The sequence below is a fragment of the Betta splendens genome, chromosome 16 (genome assembly GCF_900634795.4).
Source record: "Betta splendens chromosome 16, fBetSpl5.4, whole genome shotgun sequence".
In the NCBI taxonomy this organism is placed as follows: domain Eukaryota; kingdom Metazoa; phylum Chordata; class Actinopteri; order Anabantiformes; family Osphronemidae; genus Betta; species Betta splendens.
Genome location: NC_040896.2, coordinates 12,534,957 through 12,554,286, shown reverse-complemented (window position 1 = coordinate 12,554,286; position 19,330 = coordinate 12,534,957). Strand labels below are relative to the sequence as shown.

Below are 19,330 nucleotides of genomic sequence, written 5' to 3'. Positions count from 1 at the left end.
TGGAAAGTCTGACTGAGAAGCAACTTTCACGTTGCTGAACGTTTCTACTGTACCTACTGTAAATATTCTCCCGGGTCCTCTCTAAAAACGCGTTTAAACTCTCTCATTATTTTCCTTTTGGCTCTGAATGAAGTGAAGTGGAGGACGAGCTGCCGCGCTGGCTCATCTACTTCCAGTTCAGTCGACGAAGGCTCCGCTGGGTAAGACGTGTGCTGGTAGAAACGCACGCTTCATCGCACCCGGTTTTCGCGGCGCCTCTGCCCGTTTTCGCCTAAAACGAGCTCATCAGACGCGATTAAAGCCCACGCGTGCGTGAACGTGAAGCTTCCGTCCTGCTGCTGCGCGTTCGGTGGTACGATTCGCCCACGTTCGTGCTCACGGCCTTCACTTTTTTTTTTTTTTTTTTTTTTTTTTTTTTTTTTGGGGGGGTGGAGAGAATGTGCTGACCGGACAAGGAGCTACAGACAGGGAGAGCAGCGTGTGAAAGCGCTCCGTCAGCTCCCCTCACTCTCACATGTGCGCGCTCCATCTTGGGCTGAAACTCCCTTCTGGTGATGCTAATGATAGAGGTGGCTGCCACCGCATCTCTCCCTCAGACATCTGCACACGCGCGCACACCTGCAGGGACTCTGCGACTTCCTGTGGCTGCGTGCATGTGCTCGCCTCCTGCTCAGCCGCTCTGTTTATCTCCCAGCCGTCACGCCGCGGCTCCTCTCCCTTCTCTCGCTCTGTCTCCCCCCTTCCTCCCCCCTTGTAACTCAACTCTCTCGACTCTTGTTTCATGTCTCCTCGCTAACACAGATTGTTGGAGGCCAGGACTAGATTTTCCTGTCTTAACCTCCCCTCAGCGCGGCGTTATCTTTCAGAGTATCTCTACACCCACTCCCCATTCACTCACTCTCATGTTTTCTCCTCCCCCATACCCTCTTTTTGCTGGTCTGATTTCTAAGAACATGTGTGTTTTAGAAAACATGCCTCCCTCATGTTCGTTCTGTTGTCTCTTCTCAAATATCGGGCCGTTTTCCTCTTTCCGACCTCAGATTGATTTATTTTCCTGCTCTTGTTCGCGCTCTGTCACTGTGGCACATTTCTATCGAAAGCCCCTAAGAACTCATCTCTTCAAGTTCACGGGGAAATCATTTCGATGTTATATTGAATCATTAGTTTCGAACAAATTTACTCAATGTTTCCTTGGAATAAAAAAAAAAGAAGAAACAATGCCAGATCTTGTTTTAAAGTATCCGTCATGTGCTTTTAAAGCTGTGGACTGATTTCCATACATAAAAACATCTAAAAAGGCATCTGACACGGTTAGAAAATAATAAACAATAGCGTCAGCTGTCTGTCTGATACTGACCAGCAAATGGCTGGTGAATCTCTTGTGACCCATAGGTTCAGTAAACATGGAGTCCACATCCAGCGAAATATACGTGTTTAATTTTTACTTTACTTCCACAACAGTTTGAAATGAGGAGTTTTGGGCCCAGACAGGTTGAGGTTATAGCTTTTCTTTATATACGAGATGTGATGTTTCACGTTAGTGTTGCAAAGCTCTTAATTGAGACGACAAATACACCTTTTTATTGTGTGTGTGTGCGTGTGTGCGTGTGTGTGTGTGTGCGCGCAGTGAAATGTCTTGTCTCATGTGCTGATAAGCTGATAATCCCTGGGCAGATTCTCGCTGGTGTCCAGGTCTGGCATGCAAACTGGCTGCTGCTGTAGCTGGCGGTGGTGTGGTGGTGTGGGAGGGCGAGGGGATAAGGGCCTCTGCTCTGCCAGCCAAATTAATAATGTAATGTGTTCTTGGAACTAAGACCTCAGTGTGCGCATGCGCCCACACCGGCGCACACACGCAGACACACACGGACGCACCATTATGCCCCAGTTACAGTAAGGACAGAGGAGGGCCTGTTCGCTAAAGGCTTTCTTGAATCAAATCGCTGAGCCAACTTCTGCCGTCCACCCCCGGCTCAACGCAACGTTTTTCATTTTTATTCCTGTGCAATCAGTCCAATTATCGCCGCGGCGTCTCACGTCTTGTCTTTGACAAATTCAAATGCCGATTCAAATTCTCGCCGCTGGCGTCTGTTTTTATATCTCCTGGTGGGATGCAAATGTCCGGTCCGGAGGGAACTGTCGGGGAGCAGAGCAGGTGGAGCTGGTGTTTTATCGGCCGGGAGCAGAGATGAGCCGGATCGTTAGAGGACCTGCATGTGCTGGTTTGGAGGCAGAGCTCGCATGTGCTCTGGGGCACAGTTGTCGCTGACGAGTGAAGGTTCTGCACTCAGACCTGCAGCTTTGGTTTGGTGTGTGTGTGTGTGTGTGTGTGTGTGTGTGTGTGTGTGTGTGTGTGTACTCTCATGTCTTCTCATCCCCCCCCCCCATTTCCTCCTCCCCTGCTCTTCCTCAGAAGCTGTCCCAGCACCACCACGCTCATTCACAGCCCCAAATAAGTGAGGTGCACAGAGGGTGAAATCATTGTCTTATTCCTTTTGTGCTATTAAACTCAGCTGGTCACAGAAAAGACAGGAGGACGAGTGAGTGGAGGAGAAACGGTATGAACTCCAGTCTTTATTTTACACGCGTTTGGCTGCTAGTTGTGTTTTGTGTGGTGCTTTTTTGTGGTGCAGTAGTGGTTGTCGAGCATCATTAGTTAAGTTACAGTTCTGAATGACACCTCGTGTGTGTGTGTGTGTGTGTGTGTGTGTGTGTGTGTGTGTGTGTGTGTGTGTGTGTGTGTGTGTGTGTGTGTGTGTGTGTGTGTGTGTGTGTGTGTGTGTGTGTGTGTGTGTGTGTGTACCTTCAGAACAGCGCCTCCCTAATTGCGAGAACTTTACCGTCATAACTCGACTCGTATCGATGGCACATGCCTCCCTCTGTTTGATTTTAATTTCTAGCTTGATGGCAGTGAAGCCTTTATATTCTGTTTACATGAAGCAACACACAAAGACACGGGCGCTTTACAGGCACTTTGGAAAACGTCTGACATCAGACTTCATAAAAGCTTTTCTCCTTCTCCCTCTGAGCTGCACTTTTCTGTGAATAGTATAAAGTCATATTTTCCCCCTTTTAGAGCTGGGGCCTGATATAATTGAGGTGGACTGGTAGAACTCACAGCCTTTAACGGAAAATAAGAGCCATAAAAATAATAGTAACGCTTCTAGTTCCAGTCACCACAAAGACTCACTGTGTGTGCAGTGAATTTCATGATCTATTACTTTATCAATGTGACCTGCTTCATGCTGGAGGATAAATCTCTGTGTCATTTTCCTGGCCCCCACACACACCAGCCTTTTTTTATTGTTAGTTGAACTGTGTTGTTGGACACTAATGGTGGATTTAAGTTTCCATTTTCTTTTCAGTAAAAACGAATCCTGTCTCTCTTAACGTGCTACATTCGACTCTTTATTTATTTCACAATCTGTCCACCGCTGAGGTTGCGATCGTTTCCCTGGCAGTCGAAACTTTACAAAATCTTTTACAAAGTTAAGCGTTGTCGTCCGCTTCGTCTGCTTTTTTTTAAACCAACGAACGAATCCTCGTCGTCAAGTGAAAGGAAGCGCGTGTGCATAATGAAAGCAAGGGATGAGGAAACCGTAGAGATGCAGAGGAGGTGAATTCCTCCACCGTCGACAAAAAGAGTGGGAGGTGAGAACAAAAAACAAAGAAAGAGAGAACACTCAATTGTTGGAAGGATAACATCTTAACATCTGAAGCATTTGTTGCAGAAAAATAAATATTTACCAGTAAGAACTTTTGGAGCAAAAACAATAAATAAAAGCCCCAAATGTAAAAATGCTGAACTAAACTCGGACGAGTAAACGCACCACGACAGTATTGATTGATAATAATAGCTGAAAACATGCATGTGGCTTTGTTATTTTGTGTGCACAACAAACAGAGTTTGTGTTATCGGCCTGTGGGCTGTGTTCAACACCAACAGTAGTTACAGTGCGGTGCAACATTCAGTCGCTTACGCAGACTTGTCCTGGGTTGGTGACAACAAAGGGGATGAACGTGTGTGTGTGTGTGTGTGTGTGTGTGTGTGTGTGTGTGTGTGTGTGTGTGTGTGTGTGTGTGTGTGTGTGTGTGTGTGTGTGTGTGTGTGTGTGTGTGTGTGTGTGTGTGTGTGTGTGTGTGTGTGTGTGTCTCAGTATTAAACGTGAGTCAGACACAAAGAGGCAGAAAACTGATGGGAATCACTGCATCTTCTTTGCGATCTTATTACTTTCCGAAACGCGTCTGTGTTCTAAGGAATATGCCTGAAATAACAAGCACCAACCACCAACCACCCATGATGCTTTTTTTGTTTTTTTTTTCTATTCTGCGCCGGAAATTTAGCGTGCGGCGCCTTCGTGTGCTCCTCCTAAAACCCCTTTGTGTCTCGCTTTCTGCCCTGCTCGCCTAAAGTGTCCGCTCTTTTAGGGTTTAGAGCCCGTTTGCTCCGGGGCTTTGACGCAAATGGACCAATATGTTTTGTGACGAATGGTCGTGTGTTATTAGCTGTGCCCGTGTTTTCTGAATGCCTCCAGACTGTGATTAGCGGGAGAGTGGCACTTAAACATGTCGTGGCGTCTGCTTGTGATCAGGATGAGGGATGCTTCTACACTTTGTCCTACAGAGGCTGCTTGTGTGTTTACGACAGGTGCTTTTTTTCCCCCGTGATGCTTTTTCCACGTGCGGTCTTGTCAATATGATATTATCACACAACTCACGGTGCTTCTTGACTCATTTGGAGATCTGTCTGTCGGTAAACGATGTGAACTCGGCCCCAAAGCTTAACCCTGAAGACCTCGGCTCAAAACTAAAGCCATTTCTTTTTATTGCTTTAAAATGCAAAACATTTGGCATCTCTCCTTTTTAAAAAACTCCTCTAAAATGATTCATTTCAGTGAAAAAGACGAATCGAGCAGATGCCCCTCCACTTCCTCACTGCGGCGGCCCGACGCATGCCGTCGCTGCCACTCTGACTTCAAGCAGAGGAGACGATTCAGCTTAAACAAATACCAAATATCTGTGTAGAGGCTGTTGTATTTTATTGTTTAATGTCATATTTGACAGGTGGTTTCAAACGAAGAGCTGGTTCTCTGTAGTAAGACGTATTGTGCTCAGGTCTCATATTGCACCTACCTGAATCTTTGTTCCTGGGTGTAAAATGACTCATAATGTCAATATGATTTTGGTTCTTACATGGTTGTTCAACTCTGACATTTTCTAAGTTGACTAAAAAATATTGCTATTTCTGATGTGTTTTGGTTGCATGTGCTGGTTTCCTTCCTGTCGAACCAGTTCAACTAACGTGCGTGTGAAGCCTGAAGGTTATTTATTCTCCGTGATCCTCGGTCCCGTCGTGGCTCCGCGTGCGCCGTCGCCCGTCCACCTGTCGGCCTCCTTCTCAACAGGGAGAGGTCGACTAGGAGCTCGTGTTTATCGGAAACTGTTCGGAAAATGGGCCGTTGGGTTTTGGAGAGGGGGCGCGTAGGCGACCCGGGGGGGGAGGGGTGTCTCTGAATCTGTCTTCGTCACCGTGCACCCTCTTCTGATAGAACAGGAAGGAGAGTGAGTGACAGAATGTGCGACAGAGGCAGACATCCCCAAGGATGAGCGCGTCGCCCCGAGTTCTGACGTAGATCAGACCGTAAAGTTACACATCTGAAGGCAGACGGAAACTAGCAAAGTGGTTCACAAAGAGACGGTACAGGAAAGGAGGAGGCTTGTAGAGAGCCGAAAGATGGATGCCATGCGACGCACGCTGCCTCGCCTCCAGCTGACTGTGCCCGTGCCCTTAAAGACAGGGAAGGTAGGACTAGCGCTTCGAGAGTCTGAAGGCTTCGACATCGATTCGAACCTCGGAGAGGCTGAAAAAGTTTCTAAATGTGTCGGCGAGTTCTTGAAGCCTCTATTCAGCTGCTTGGGCTTTTTTGTTGTAGGGGTGGAGTACAAGTCTATGTGTTGTAAATAGCCTAGCGTCAAGATCATCGCACAACAGGTTAAATCGAACAATGGTGGGTGGGGGGAGCCACGGATCTGCACGATGTGTGTGCGTGCGTGTGTGTTTAGAAGGGTGTGTTTTGGAGCAGGTTCGTCAGGTGGATGTGCCATGGCTGTGCGGAGCCCTCTGGGCACCAGGCGAGCGCGGTTATTGGACGGCCAGGGGGCTGCCGGTTGCTATGGGAGGGAGGCGGAGGGCAGGGACGGGGGAATCTGGAGCCAGGCTTGTTTGTGGAAAATCTGGTCCGCTCAGGTGTGCGAGGCGCTGCTGGTGCACAGGCGCAGCGTGGGACCGGGGCGAGGCCCGAGCTGAGGGAGCCGAAGGCGCGAGCTGCCTGCCGCCGCTGCCGCACGCTGAAGCGAGGCGACGCGAGGCCTGACCGGCGCCTACGTGCCGCTCGTCCAGTTCTTATTTTATTCCGTGCGTGACGCTCATGAGGGTTGCGATTCTTCTCTCGCTGTTTTTTCCTTCCTCATTCTTTTGCTGGTGCTCCCCCCTTTCACCCACTCGAGCCTGTCACTTCCTCCCTGTCCCCTGCCTGCTCGCCCGTCCTCCCTTCCTCTTCCAACGCTCCCTCTCTTCCTTGTCCAGGTATTTTAATCAAACAGTTAATGCTATAAAGGTTTCACACAGGACTTAACCTACTGCCCTTTGATCACCACACCCACAGTTTATTGCATAATCCTGCGTCACCGCCGTCGATCGTTTCTTCCTCATCCCCTCTGCTTTGAAGATCTTCCAGTCTTCGCTTTTGTGGTTTCTTCTTGTGGCCTTGTCCCGATGGCCCATCTCCCACCTCGCCGGCAGAACGTGCCGCTCTCTGATTTACTAATCTGTAAAGAACGTAGGTGAGGGTAAGGAGGGGAGGATGAAGGGGGGGGTTCTCACTAAGCCTGGTTTAAAGCGAACTGCGTATGTTACTTTTGGCATGTTTAGCTTGGGTTCTCTTAAATAAGTAAACTGGATAATCTGAGCATGTTAATGTTGTATGTTAATGCAGAGGATGCTTCTTCTTCACGCAGGTGGCCATGTCTCCAGGAGAGGACGGCCTGATTGGGATCCCCTTCCCGGAGCACAGCAACGAGCTCTTATCCCACCTCAATGACCAGAGGAGGACGGGGCTCCTGTGTGACCTCACGCTCACGTCCCGCGGGGCGCGCTACCCCACGCACCGCTCCGTCATGGCTGCCGTCAGCCTCTACTTCCGCCAGCTGTTCGGCGCGGAGGAGGGCCGCGGCGAGGGCGGCGGCGGCGGCGGCTTCAGCGTGTGCCAGCTGGACTGCGTGGCCCCCGACGCGCTGGACGCCCTGCTGGAGTTCGCCTACACCGCCACGCTGACCATCCCCAGCTCCGGGATGAGGGACGTGCTGCGCGGGGCCCAGCTCCTGGGCATCCAGTGCGTGGCCGACGCTTGCCGGGACATCCTCGGCGAGACGGCGGAGACGGAGGGCGAGACGGCGGGGGAGCAGAGGGCCCAGCGCGTGGCCACCGCCGGTCTGGCGGCGGGCGTGAAGTGCTCCCGGAGGAAAACGGACAGAAAGAAAGTGAAGAAGGTCGAGGCGTATGATATGAACCCGCCTCACGCGTCCCCCGTCTCGCACCCCTCGCCTGCGTCCGACAGCCTGCGCTCTCTGCCGTCGACCCAGCCGCCCAGCCCCGACCAGGAGGAGCAGCACAGACCTCGGCAGAATGGGGATCCCAGGGCGGTGAAGGAGCCGGGGAGAGGGGCCGCGCTGAACGGGGAGCTCCCCCACTGGCTGCACGAGCGCCCCCGCCTGGCGCACCCGCCTCCCGGCCCCGACAAGGTGTCGGAGGACGACGAGGTGGAGTCCTTCAACGGGATGATAATGGGAAGCACCTCCCTGACCACCGCTGTGTCGGCCCAGGGGGCGGCGGCGGCGGCGGCGGGAGGCGGGAGGAAGAGGAAGTCTCAGACGCCGCAGCAGTGCCCCGTCTGTCAGAAGATCATCCACGGAGCCGGGAAACTCCCCCGACACATGAGGACTCACACGGGAGAGAAGCCGTTCCAGTGCTCCGCCTGTGGCGTTCGCTTCACTCGGTATGAAACATCGTCAAACACCCGCAAAACCAACTTCTCTCGCCTCATATTGACCTATTGCCTGTGTTGATCCCGTGTTCGCTTCTGCCCCTTCCTCAGGAACGACAAGCTGAAGATCCACATGCGGAAGCACACGGGGGAGCGCCCGTACCCCTGCACCCACTGCCCGGCCCGCTTCCTGCACTCGTACGACCTGAAGAACCACCTGTCCCTGCACAGCGGGGCGCGGCCCTTCGAGTGCCCCCTCTGCCACAAGGCCTTCGCCCGCGAGGACCACCTCCAGCGCCACCGCAAGGGACACAGCTGCCTGGAGCTGCACGCGCGCCGGCCCCGGCGCGGCCGCGAGCCGGCGGAGGACGGCGGCGGGCGGCGGGAGGCGTCCAACCCCCTGGAGGCGCTGCCGCTGGGGGCTCACCCCTCCGTGTTCCTCCCCGCCGCGGCGCTGGACGGCGGCGGTGGCGGTTCCGGCGGCGGCCCGGCGCTGGTGTTCCCGGGTGACATGGAGCGGGAACGCTCCCTCGCCTACCAGGCGCTGGCCCATCTCGGGCCCCACGGCCTGGCCGCCTACCCCGAGCTGTTCCTGCGGCGGCTGCAGCAGCGAGGGGGCAGAGAGGCGGAGGGCGAAGACCCCGGAGGGACCCACTCGCCCAACGCGCAGCGCCACCAATGGGTGGACGACGGCGAGGACGAAATGGGAGAAGAGGAGGCCGAGGAGGAGGAATAGTTTGTGTATATACGTGTGCGTGCGTGATGAGGCACGAAACAACAACTATCTCCTCAGGTAGCTGGACTAATGACCTGCTGCTAACACAGGGAGCGCTTAAGAATAACTAAATGATACATATAGAGAGAGTGTGAGAGAGAAAATGGAAAACGGGTTTTTCAGATATTTTAAATGTTTGTCCCCTTGCTTTTGGCATAAGATTTAATTTGTCTCTTAAATTTGATTTCTTAGTTGCTGTTTAATTTTCCTGTATTTTAGGTTTGAGCTGTTTCTCGGTTTGGTGTTTTTTTTATTTCTAGCTGGACATGCTTGTGTTGAGTGAGTGGTTACTGGGACGCTTTTCACTATGCAAACTAAAACCCCAGAGCTGTGTCATGGAAGGATGTTTGAAGATGTATATTTTACGTACAAAAAGGATGCAGAGATTCAGGTGCGATTCAAGTCACACGTCACGAGACTGAGTTTGCGAGTCCGCTGGCCTCTAGCGGCCGCTGGTGGAGCTGCAATCTTATATCAGTAATCTTCTTTTCTTTGATTTGGTGCTTAAACCAAAGATTTTAGTTGAACCTTTTCTCTTAAATCATGACTTAAAGGGAGAGGAGGGAAGTGAATTGTAGCCAAAATTGGGTTCACCCCAGCTGCTCGATAGCCAAGAGAAAGAATCTACTTTTATATTTGAGTGTTTCGTAGTTGTGGGACTCCGTGTTCAATGCCTGACCAAAACAGAGGGAGTCTGGGTCAATGAGTTGATGCTGATTATTGTTGTCGGTTCTTCTTTCACCAGTCTGTGGATTTCAGTCTTCCAGTTCACTCATTTGGGGCAAGAAACTGGGGCAAGGTGACGGGATGAATGACAGGCTTGCTCCTTTTTCTGTATTTATTTATTTATTATTATTTATTATGGCTCTTCTGCTGAAACTCTTTCGTGAGACCGAATCCAGCGCTGGACACAGCACACACACACACACACACACACACACACACACACACACACACACGTCTTCATGCACCCAGAGGCCGTTTAAGCGGCCGCGTGTCTTCTTTTGGCGATTCTTCCTTGAATGCAGTCTTTGCACATTTAACCCCGTCAGGTACTGCAATAACACAGGCACATTCCAAGAAGGGCACAGAGTAGGGAGGACGGTCGGGGGGTAAAAAGGAGCTGTGTGGCATTTTCAGCATGCTTTCAGGTTCATACAATTCATAGAGTACTGTATCACGTTCGATAGCTTGGCCACTGCTGTGTCTAAAGGGACCATGGTCTTCTCTTCAACCAAAAACCTGTTCTGTGCTGTTTCACAGTGCTTTCCCCAGAACAGACCTTTACCGGCTGTTGCAGGGTTGAATCCTGTCGTTGATAGCTTTAAGTGACCACAGGTTGTTTTTTTGTTTTTTTTTGTTTTTCCTCTCTCTCTCCTCAACCCATGTGGTCAGAACCTGCTGTAGCAGTTGTGCTGGTCTGGCTGCGTGCACTATCAGCTCGTCGTTGTGTAGTAAATCATTTCTCATTTCCAGTTTATTTGCACTATGAGATTCGAGAGCTTCAAGCCTTTTTTTCTGCCCTTCAATATCTAGTCCATGAACTCACTCAGACAATAGAAATTTAAATAGTTAAAACTTCTTTGAAATCAACATACCTTGAATATTAGTACACAGTTGTAGTCAAATATAATATATTGGGATGAAGTTGCCTTAGATTTTGTTTTTTTGTTTTTTGTGCTGCAACTATTCTCAGGAAATCTTGAGCGATGCACTAAGTGATTATACAAAATAATAAATGGGAAGAAATTGTATGGTGCTGTAGGGAGACTGACGCTCTTCGTGTAAGGCCAGATGTTTCAGAATAAAAGATTTTGTTTTATGTGTGTTGGTGTTAAAACACAGTCATTCCAACCTATTGTGAAGTAAAAAAAATCAGGAAATAATAGTAATGAAAGTAAAATCCTGGCCTTACAGGAACCAGTCTTACTGGAAAAGCAGTGCGACAGTTGGTCCTGTTGGTGAAGGGTGTTGGTGCTCCCACTCAGAGCTTTGTGAATGAATGAGGGTTAACTGATGCCAGCTGTGAAGTGTGTGTTTCTACGTGAGCTGTTTGTTTTCTTGGCTACGGTGAAGGGACCTGGGGTCTGTTATGAGTAGAGACCCCGCTATCAGGGATACATTTTTGTCTTTCTGTTGTTAGTGGAACTTTCTCAGAGATATGAATTAATTTCCCCATCATTTGTTTCAGATAATATAAAGAAAATAAATATATCTAAGCTTGCCTTTTCTGTTATCATTTTATTTTGCAAAACACTGCTACATCTGGGGTTTTTTTTACAGTTGAATAACGATATGTGGACAACGACGCCCACAGAATTGTCCTATGACAATTGCAGACTCACACACCCGTGGATCCACCACATCCCCGATAAAATACAGTCACAGTCTATTAGTAACCGTATCATAATATGACTCATTGAGTCACGTTAGAATAATTCAGTTCATCTAAATCTAACTTTATTTCAAACAGGAAACTGCAGTTGATCTTATACATTTTTATTTCCTGGAGGTTCCCCTTCAAAGTAAAGTGACTAAAAATTCTATATTCGTTTATTCAATATGTTCTTTCTCCTGTGGTTCAGATTACATAACATGTGCTTAATCTTAAATGCCCCATTAGCTATTTTACACGTAATGAAGAGGCACATTATTATTGTTGTTGTTGTCATTTAGTTTAAATGTCATTATTCACTTTAGAGCCACATATTGTGAGCGTAACACGTCTGCTATGAAAAAGACTAGTTGTCAAACTGAACAAATTCTACTGAGTCAACTGGACCTCGGTTGTTAAACAGCTTCGTGCCGGTCCGCTCACTGGTTCTAATCCTTCAGATCGTGCACCAACGGGCTTAAAGATGCGCTCGACTGACTGGTACCTGGAGGTTCGGTGCCGGTAGCTGCGATCGGATGTTACTGTACGTGTAAGACGTTTATCCTCTTAGTTTAATTGAGAGGAAGCTGCCGGTTCACGTGAGCGGCAGGGGCGTCGGGGCGCGACCCGCAGCCGCGTGGAGCCGCGCGGAGCCCGTGGGCTGAAGCGGGCGACGCGCGGCGGAGGTGTCCGCATCCACCTGCAGGATGCAGGATGCAGGATGCCGCCGCGGCGGATGCTGCGGGACCTGCAGACCTGCACGGGGCCTCAGGCTTAACCTCAGCCGCCAGGTCTGCGTCACGGCGTCATCCTGACACAAACTACAAGATCCAGCGAGACACAATGCAGAATACAAGGTAAGTGTCCATATGCTTTCACCAACGCACCTTTTGCAATTTGTTATGTTGTGTGTTTATGTTTCAGTAAAGTGGAAGTCTTAAGTTTTTAAATTGAATGTTAAGCAGTTAGAATAAATATGGTAGAGTGTCCATGATGAAGCTATTTAAAAAGCTCATTTTAAGTGAATAAATGAAGCATCCTGAACTTCAAAAAAAAGTCCTGAGTTAATGTTATTATAAGACAAGGCTGGTGTGTTGATATTCAGTTTAGTATAATACAAGTAACATGATCCACAACAACAGGTGCGTCAGATACATTTTTATTCATCTCTGTACGTGCTGTGTCTTCCTCATGGGTGAAACCAGGTGAGACCAAACAAAAGGACCAGACTGGATCCTGGACGAGGCCAAAGTCTCAGGTCTCCGGGTCGGAGGAGGAGCAGGTTTCTCCACTGGAATGAACTGGAGCTTCATACACAGTGCCAGTGGCGGCAGGTTGGAACAGGAAGGAAGAGCAGCCATGGACATTTCATTTGTCAGACTCGGGTAATGACTCCTGTACTCTGCTCCGTATGACTGATATTTCCCTCTTCCCTGTGTGCTCGGCCTAAGCACCTTGTGGTGAATGCTGATGAGGGGGAGCCCGGGACATGTAAAGGCTGTGAGATAATGTGTCATGATCGAGGGCTGCCTGCATGTCTGGCCGGGCCACGGGTGCTCATGTTGCAGACATCTACATAAGAGGAGACTTACAACCAGTCATCAAATTAGGTAAACAGCTCCATACAGGGATTCTTTGCAGACTATGGCGTTTGTGGCGAATTATCTTTTCTTTGACCAGATAGCTGTTAATGAAGCAAAAAAGCAGGGTTTTTAGGCATGAACGCCTGTGGCTCCGGCTACGACCTTGATGTGTTTATAATGAGGGAGGACGCGGCTCTCATCGAGCCTCTCGAGGGCAAACGAAGGGAAGTCAGACTCAAGCCACCTTTCCCTGCAGACGAACAGTAGAGACGCTGCTACAGCCAGTATCCTAACACTGCTAAGACGTGGAACAGAATGGGTTGTACATTTGGTTCTAATTGAATTCCTAACTGAAGTCCTCATGCAGTTGTGCTGCTGCAGCTTTCTCCCTCAAGGGGTGTTCAGGTGCCTGACAACAGTTTCCAACGCAGAGACGGTTGCTGTGGCACCTGTGATCTGTTGTCGAGGCAGCTTTGGGAGGGAAGGAACTCTGGGACGAAGCCGGTGAAGATGCCGTGCACAGTGGAGGCAGAGATGTGCAGCTAAGACACATAGGTGTGTGCTTCCAGTCCAAATCTGGGCTGTTGGTTTACTTTGAAATGTTTGCTTCCTCTGTACTCTTGTAGTGTGGGTGCAAGGGGGGGGGGGGTGCTGGGAGTGATGTCAGGAGGGTCCTCCGCTTCTATCACCACCCCAGCGTGTGTCCACTGATGTTTTGATGGATTTTGATGACCTGGTTCAAGCAGAGAGCACTCTGGGACCTGCAGCTGTTACAGTGATGGATAAATTTGTAATTCTTCAAATACACCACACACGACAATAAACAGCCGCTTCAGAGGATGTGTTAAATGTGTTTTTATTCAGACTGATGTTATCCAAGCTGCACTTTGAAGTTCTACAAAGGTAAGAGCTGTGGTCGGGGCACCCCCTGCAGGGAGACTAAGGAACTGCCACATGGATGCACGTAGACAGTAGATTTTGACTGATAGACGGATATGATGATGTGAAGGTTTGTGTGAGGGGTGGCAGAAGTCTCAGAGACCTACATGATGTGGGAGCTCAGTAAGCGAATAGAGGGACACACCATATGTGCCTCATATGTCACTTCAGATCTGTCACTGAGAGTCGGCTCGCTCAGTACATGAAAATCACCCAAGACAGGCAGAAACTGAGATGCTCCGAGTGTACAGGCATCCACATCAGCATTCACCCCTTCACAGGAGCATGATTACATGGGTTACGGTTGTATTGTACTTCATAGAGTTTTACCATTTGTATATAAAGCAGGATGGCGTTGCCATGAAGCAGACAATTACTTCAGGTTTAATGCTTCCAACTTCTACAGAAATAATACAATATAATAAACACATCATTAAGCACAGCAATAAATTAAGTTTATTTTTTAAGAGCACCTAATTCAAAAGGTTAACTGCCGTATTGATTCAATGTGATCTGTACAAAAAGACCAGAACAGGAAAAGATGGACAGAAAAACCAAAGGTGGTGAAAATGAAAATTGATGAGCGATGTACAACATCATTGCTGCGTCATACTGTTTAAACAAACACACCATTCAAGCATTTTATCTGCCCGGGCTATTTCACTTAACATGACACTAGGGGCAGAACATCACTTATCTGAACTGCATCTATACATCCACCATAGTTTGGAGTAAATGTCCTCCTTCAAACTATGCGTGCATTGACAAAGGAAAACAAAAAAAACAGGAGTTTTCCAAAACATTAGATGAGATGTCCTTTTGGAACCAAGTACTAAAGTAATCCAGATACCAACGCATAGCAAAGTCATTCATTGGATGAATGGGTGATGAATGCTGGAAAAAGTACAGGCTCAGTTTTGATTCAACATCCTGTTATACTTAGTACAAAATACTGAGGGAGGCAAGAGCTGTGCAGGTTCAGGGGGCCATCCAGAAAGGAATAGATGGCTGCTGCGGCTGTGCTTTACCACGTGGAGGTGGTGGAGGAGGGCAGCGATAGCCCTGTGTCCAGCTTGAGGAGGTGGGGAGAAAGGTCTCAGGGTTACCTGGCCCTGAGGCTTTAGATGAAGAGTGGTCTTCCTCTTCATCAGAAGAGTCACCGGTGTAAGCCACTAGACCTGTTTTTAATCTTTTCACTGCAGGCTCTAAAAGAGAGGGTGGACAAGAAGAACAAAGAACAGGGGGGAGAGAAGTATAGGGGAAAACAACAACACAACAGCAGCAACATGTTCCAAATAGAAAAAGTAAAAGGTTAATTATTTCAAACACAGTTTCTCAGGAGAGTAGAGGAGGGGGGAGCCATTCGAAAGAAGCCATTGGTTGGTGGGGACCAACACGGTTTGGGCCATCCAATCAAGGGGCAGGACAGCACCACAGGATAAGTTGTGCCCCCCCCCAATCAGAATCCAGCATCACCCCAGAGATACATGAAAGAGAAGAAAAACACAGAGAAAAAGAGAAAAAACAGGAAAAGAAACAGGAGAAATTCTTGTTAGTTGGGAAAGAAAAATACAGAAACTTGAGGCTGGTGTCATCGCAATGGCAAGGTGGAGTCAACTGACGTCTTTAAAAACCAAATGAAGCATACACAAAAGATGTCATAGCTCCACCTCACTATCTGGAGATTTCTAGTCACAGCAGCAGAATCCTGTAAGAATCATAAGAAGCATAAAGGCCAGTTTGAAGGTGTGAAACGCGCCATCTATCTAATCTGTCACAACAACAGGGGAGATCCAACCATTACTGATTCATCATTAAGATACAAAAGAAAGTCACCTTTTATCACGTGTCCTAATATAACTGGTCTTACAAGTCTAAAGTAAGACCAGTGAAACTGAGCAGAGGTAAGTGGCCGTGCAGACGATTTATGTTTTACTCTACACTGTTCTGTGTTATGGCTGCCAATAGATCTGGGATGAGCTCGTAAGGTGCAGATTCCACAAACAGGAACTGTGGATTTGAAATTAAGAAGGGATTTGTCAGTTGTCAGTCCAAAGGATAATGCCCTTACCCACGACGCCTTGTGGCACTCTCCTCTCCTCCATCTTGGGTCTGACTCCATTCACAGGCATGGGTGGTGGAGGCATCAGCTGCCTGCTGAAGAACAAAATGAGGAATACTGTAAGTTACCCAGGTCTGCTAAACACGAGTTTTTCCATTCATACAATGTAAATAAAAGTTCTTGGTACCTGTCCCTCTCACTCGCTGGACCAGAGGAACATGTTGGTGGGGGTCCTGTGATCTCTGGGCTGCCCACTGAGAAGCCTGCACCTAAATTAGTCATATAATTGGGTCCATGCTATGAGCAAAAAAACACAGGTGTGATTAGCAGAAATCCTCAACTAAGCCCTAACCTGACACCTAATATATAAACTAATGTTTTCCATATTCAATATGAAAGACACTAATTAGGCTTAGTCCCCTTTTCTGTAGTTCCTTATTCTTAATAAAAACTTGCAAGGGAATATGAATCAGTAGGCTGCACCACTGCAACCAATGTAAGTAAAACGTTGGGTGCGAAGGAGGTGACATAGATCCAGAAATATTACAGTGAGGCAGGAGAGAAACATGAGATTAATTCAAACTAAGAATGGAAATTATTAAAAAAAAACACATTAACAAACTGAAATAAAAATCCCTGACATACAAACAAAAGACAAAAAAGGCGAGAATGATGAGGGTTGTCAAAATACGGGAGCCATTAATCACCTGGTAGCCCAGTAGGCCGCTGTCGCTCTCATCTGGTACCTCCTCTGTGAAGCGTCTTTTCTGTGGTGGGTTGGTTGGAGTAGCAGTGAGTGGAGCTGCTTTGGGCGGCACTGCAGTCGATGGAGGGAAGGGCACAGCAGCGAGAGTCTGCAGTAGGATGAGAAGAAAAAAAAAACATTTTGCTGGTGTCCAGATTGGTTTCCTGTTTCAGACTCTGATTTGCTGTTCAAAAGAATTAATTTGCAATGGCTCAGGCCGACCTGTGGCATAGCGCCTGGAGCAGGAGCTGGAGCAGGAGCGGTAGCTGGAGTAGGAGGGAGGGGGTACTGAGGAGGCACAGCTGTGCTTGCTGCAGGAGGTATAGGAGGGGGGACCGTATAAGGTGGGGGGACAGCTTGCGGCTGGGGTGGGGGTACAGGCATGGGGTAGCCTGGCTGGTATCCAGCAGGGGTGTAGTAGGGCGGCTGCGGAGGGAACCCATTCACCACTGGAGGCTGTGCAAAACCTGTTGAAGGAAGGGTGCGGACAGATTTAGTTACGCTCACACTCACCTTTTACAAGTGTTGATTATGGTTTATGACAAGTGTGTGACTGAAAATGTTACAGCTGGGGAGCCAAATCAAGAGATAAAATCTCAGTCACAGTCTGTACCTTGTTGTGTTGGCATCACTGTGCTCATTTGATTTAAGAAGCGAGAATACTCTGCATGGACCTGCAAAAAAAAAAAAAAACAATCAGTGGAGGATCTTCATGTGCTACTGCGGGTACGTAAAAAAAAGAAAAATAGTACACAAATGTACTCACTGTTTGAAGCAAGTTCTCACACAGTGTTTTTGCTGCTGCAAGTCCCTCTGGTTTAGGATGACTGGAAAAAGCAAACTGTATTTAGATCTAGAGGATCCATGATCTACATGTCTTAGTTCACAGGACAACACTCACCTGATGTAAATGTACATAGGCTCAAAAGCCTCTCGTCCAGAGGCAGGCTCTAAACAACCTGAACCTTTTCCTCTGAGGAAGACTTTAGCTCCAGTCTCAGCCTGAATGTGCTGTAGGTATGTACATCCAGGACCCTCGACCCGCTCCTTCACCACAAACCCTGGGATAGCGTGTTCCAGGCCAACAAAGACTTTATCTTGTACATAGTGCATCTGATGTGGAAGAAGAGTACCAATAGTAAAAAATAGCCACTATATAAGTTATTACAAACTCTCAAACCACTGGTATAAAAGAAGATAAAACACAAACGAAAAGTAAAATTACAAAAAGCAACTCTTACACCAGACTGAAAGTGTGGCTTGTTGTGATTCATGGAAGGCAGTGAGGGCGGAGGTACGTTGTGCTGCTGGTAAACGGTTACTGAAGCCCCACTTGTAGAGAAGGATGAACAGGAGGATGATGATGATGCAGTTGCAGCCTTAACCACACCATTAGTGATTATCTCCTTGATTTTATTAACTGCCCCTGAAAATAGATCAGAAGTTACACATTTATGTAGAGAGGTGGTTTGAATGTATGCATCCAGTTAAATAAATGTGGATTAAATACTGACTGTCAACAAGCTCTCTAGTCTGTCCTTGGACATGTAGATATAGAGGCCGATCACTGCAAAAAGAAAGGAAGCACGGTTGTGTCACAAAAAAAGTTCAACAGCAAGTGTATTTGTTCCTAAAAATAAAAGGTGAAAGGAGTCACCCTGGCAGAGCTTTGCTTTTCTCCTCCGCTGCCATGTAACGCCCTCTGGTTGAAACCGCAGCTCCACTCACTTTACTGATCTGCGACAAGTAACAAAGAGCGTACAAACATGCTAATTATTCATGCACAGTGCGGCCAAAGGGGGACTTTTATCTGCAAGATGCGCGCGTCCACGCTGCCGACCTCATCCTGCGTTTGTCCACGTGTCAGGAGGTTGCGGCAGGTGATCGGAACGTCGTTGATCTCGACCTCCGCTACCACCAAGTCGTCTTTGGCTTTTACTGGCGCTGGTGGCTTTCCAAGACCCACGACCTGTGCGGACACAACGCGTGTCACTCCAAGGTTCTGAACCTACCCGACACGGCACCCGTCTCTGACCTGCTGCGGGCCACGGCGCTGGTGCTCACCTTATCCGGAGGCCCCGGCGCTCCGATCTGCGAGGGTTTCAGTTTGCCCTTTGCCACCAGCATGGCGTTAATTTTGGCAGCCACCGCAGCTGCGGCGTCCAGAGCCCCGGTGGGAGCAGCTTCAGCCTCCCCCATGCCGCCGGAGCCCGAGCCCGAGCCAGGCCCCGGCTGGTCCCATTTGCTGCGACGGCTGAAGGGCGCAAACACCAGAAACACATTTCAAAAACTGCCTGAACTCAAATAAACGTTGTTAGTTGCTAATGACAAAAACAGTTGAGATCAAATGATAATGTTCCTAGTGTAAAAAGCTACAGTTATAGGCCAAGCTATTGTTATTGTTATATTTGGTGTTTTGTTTGTTATAAAGCCACGTACATGCGTTACAGCGACATAGTCTGTATTTGCAGACACACGTTCATGTTGTTAAACTACACGGTAACTAGCATAACAACACCCCGCCATGTTATATAAAGGGGCTAACGCGAAGCTAGCCGGCTAGCTGGATGTAGCAGGACGATAAGAGGAATATATGAAACCGGCCGGTTCCGTCACACTCACCCGCCGTTGTGGGCTCCGCAAAATGACATGAACGAACCCTGTAACGGAACAAATCCCCTATATCAAAAGAACCTGTAGAGAAATCTCTCCTGGCATCTGGACCACGTAAGCTATGTCGGTTGCTAGCTGCGCTTTTCGCCGTTTCCGCCTCCGGTTGCTGTCGCTCACTGGCCACCAGAGGGCGCCAGACG

At 48.5% G+C, this 19,330-nt stretch overlaps 2 protein-coding genes across 6 annotated transcripts in view; one reads left to right on the top strand and one right to left on the bottom strand.

Annotated features, from left to right (window-relative positions):
* zbtb7b (zinc finger and BTB domain containing 7B) overlaps nt 1-11,038 on the top strand; it is a 17,639-nt gene extending 6,601 nt beyond the window's left edge. For 2 of the 4 annotated variants that reach the window (XM_029130147.3, XM_029130142.3), the window contains 2 exons: nt 7,015-8,051; nt 8,151-11,038. In XM_029130147.3, the coding sequence (XP_028985980.1) occupies nt 7,021-8,051; nt 8,151-8,775 (1,656 nt within the window). In that variant the 5' untranslated portion in view covers nt 7,015-7,020 and the 3' untranslated portion in view covers nt 8,776-11,038. Of the gene's footprint in view, nt 1-5,489; nt 5,801-6,188; nt 6,584-6,662; nt 6,841-7,014; nt 8,052-8,150 lie in introns of those variants that run through there. The other 2 variants (XM_029130146.3, XM_029130141.3) reach the window with 2 other exon arrangements.
* Nucleotides 11,039-14,148: 3,110 nt separating this feature from the next.
* khdc4 (KH domain containing 4, pre-mRNA splicing factor) lies at nt 14,149-19,310 on the bottom strand. 2 transcript variants are annotated; one of them, XM_029130139.3, is made up of 14 exons: nt 19,140-19,310; nt 18,582-18,771; nt 18,358-18,486; nt 18,175-18,254; nt 18,032-18,084; nt 17,759-17,943; nt 17,419-17,630; nt 17,284-17,344; nt 17,131-17,191; nt 16,740-16,984; nt 16,480-16,626; nt 15,960-16,069; nt 15,782-15,867; nt 14,149-14,915 (listed from the first exon to the last, which is right to left on the bottom strand). In XM_029130139.3, the coding sequence occupies exons 1-14, from the start codon at nt 19,166-19,168 to the stop codon at nt 14,689-14,691; spliced, it is 1,815 nt and encodes a 604-aa protein (XP_028985972.1). In that variant the 5' UTR covers nt 19,169-19,310; the 3' UTR covers nt 14,149-14,688. The 2 variants fall into 2 exon arrangements, 1 of the variants encoding a protein (XP_028985972.1); XR_003783597.3 differs by having other exon boundaries at nt 14,852-14,915; nt 15,960-16,041.
* Nucleotides 19,311-19,330: the final 20 nt, after the last annotated feature.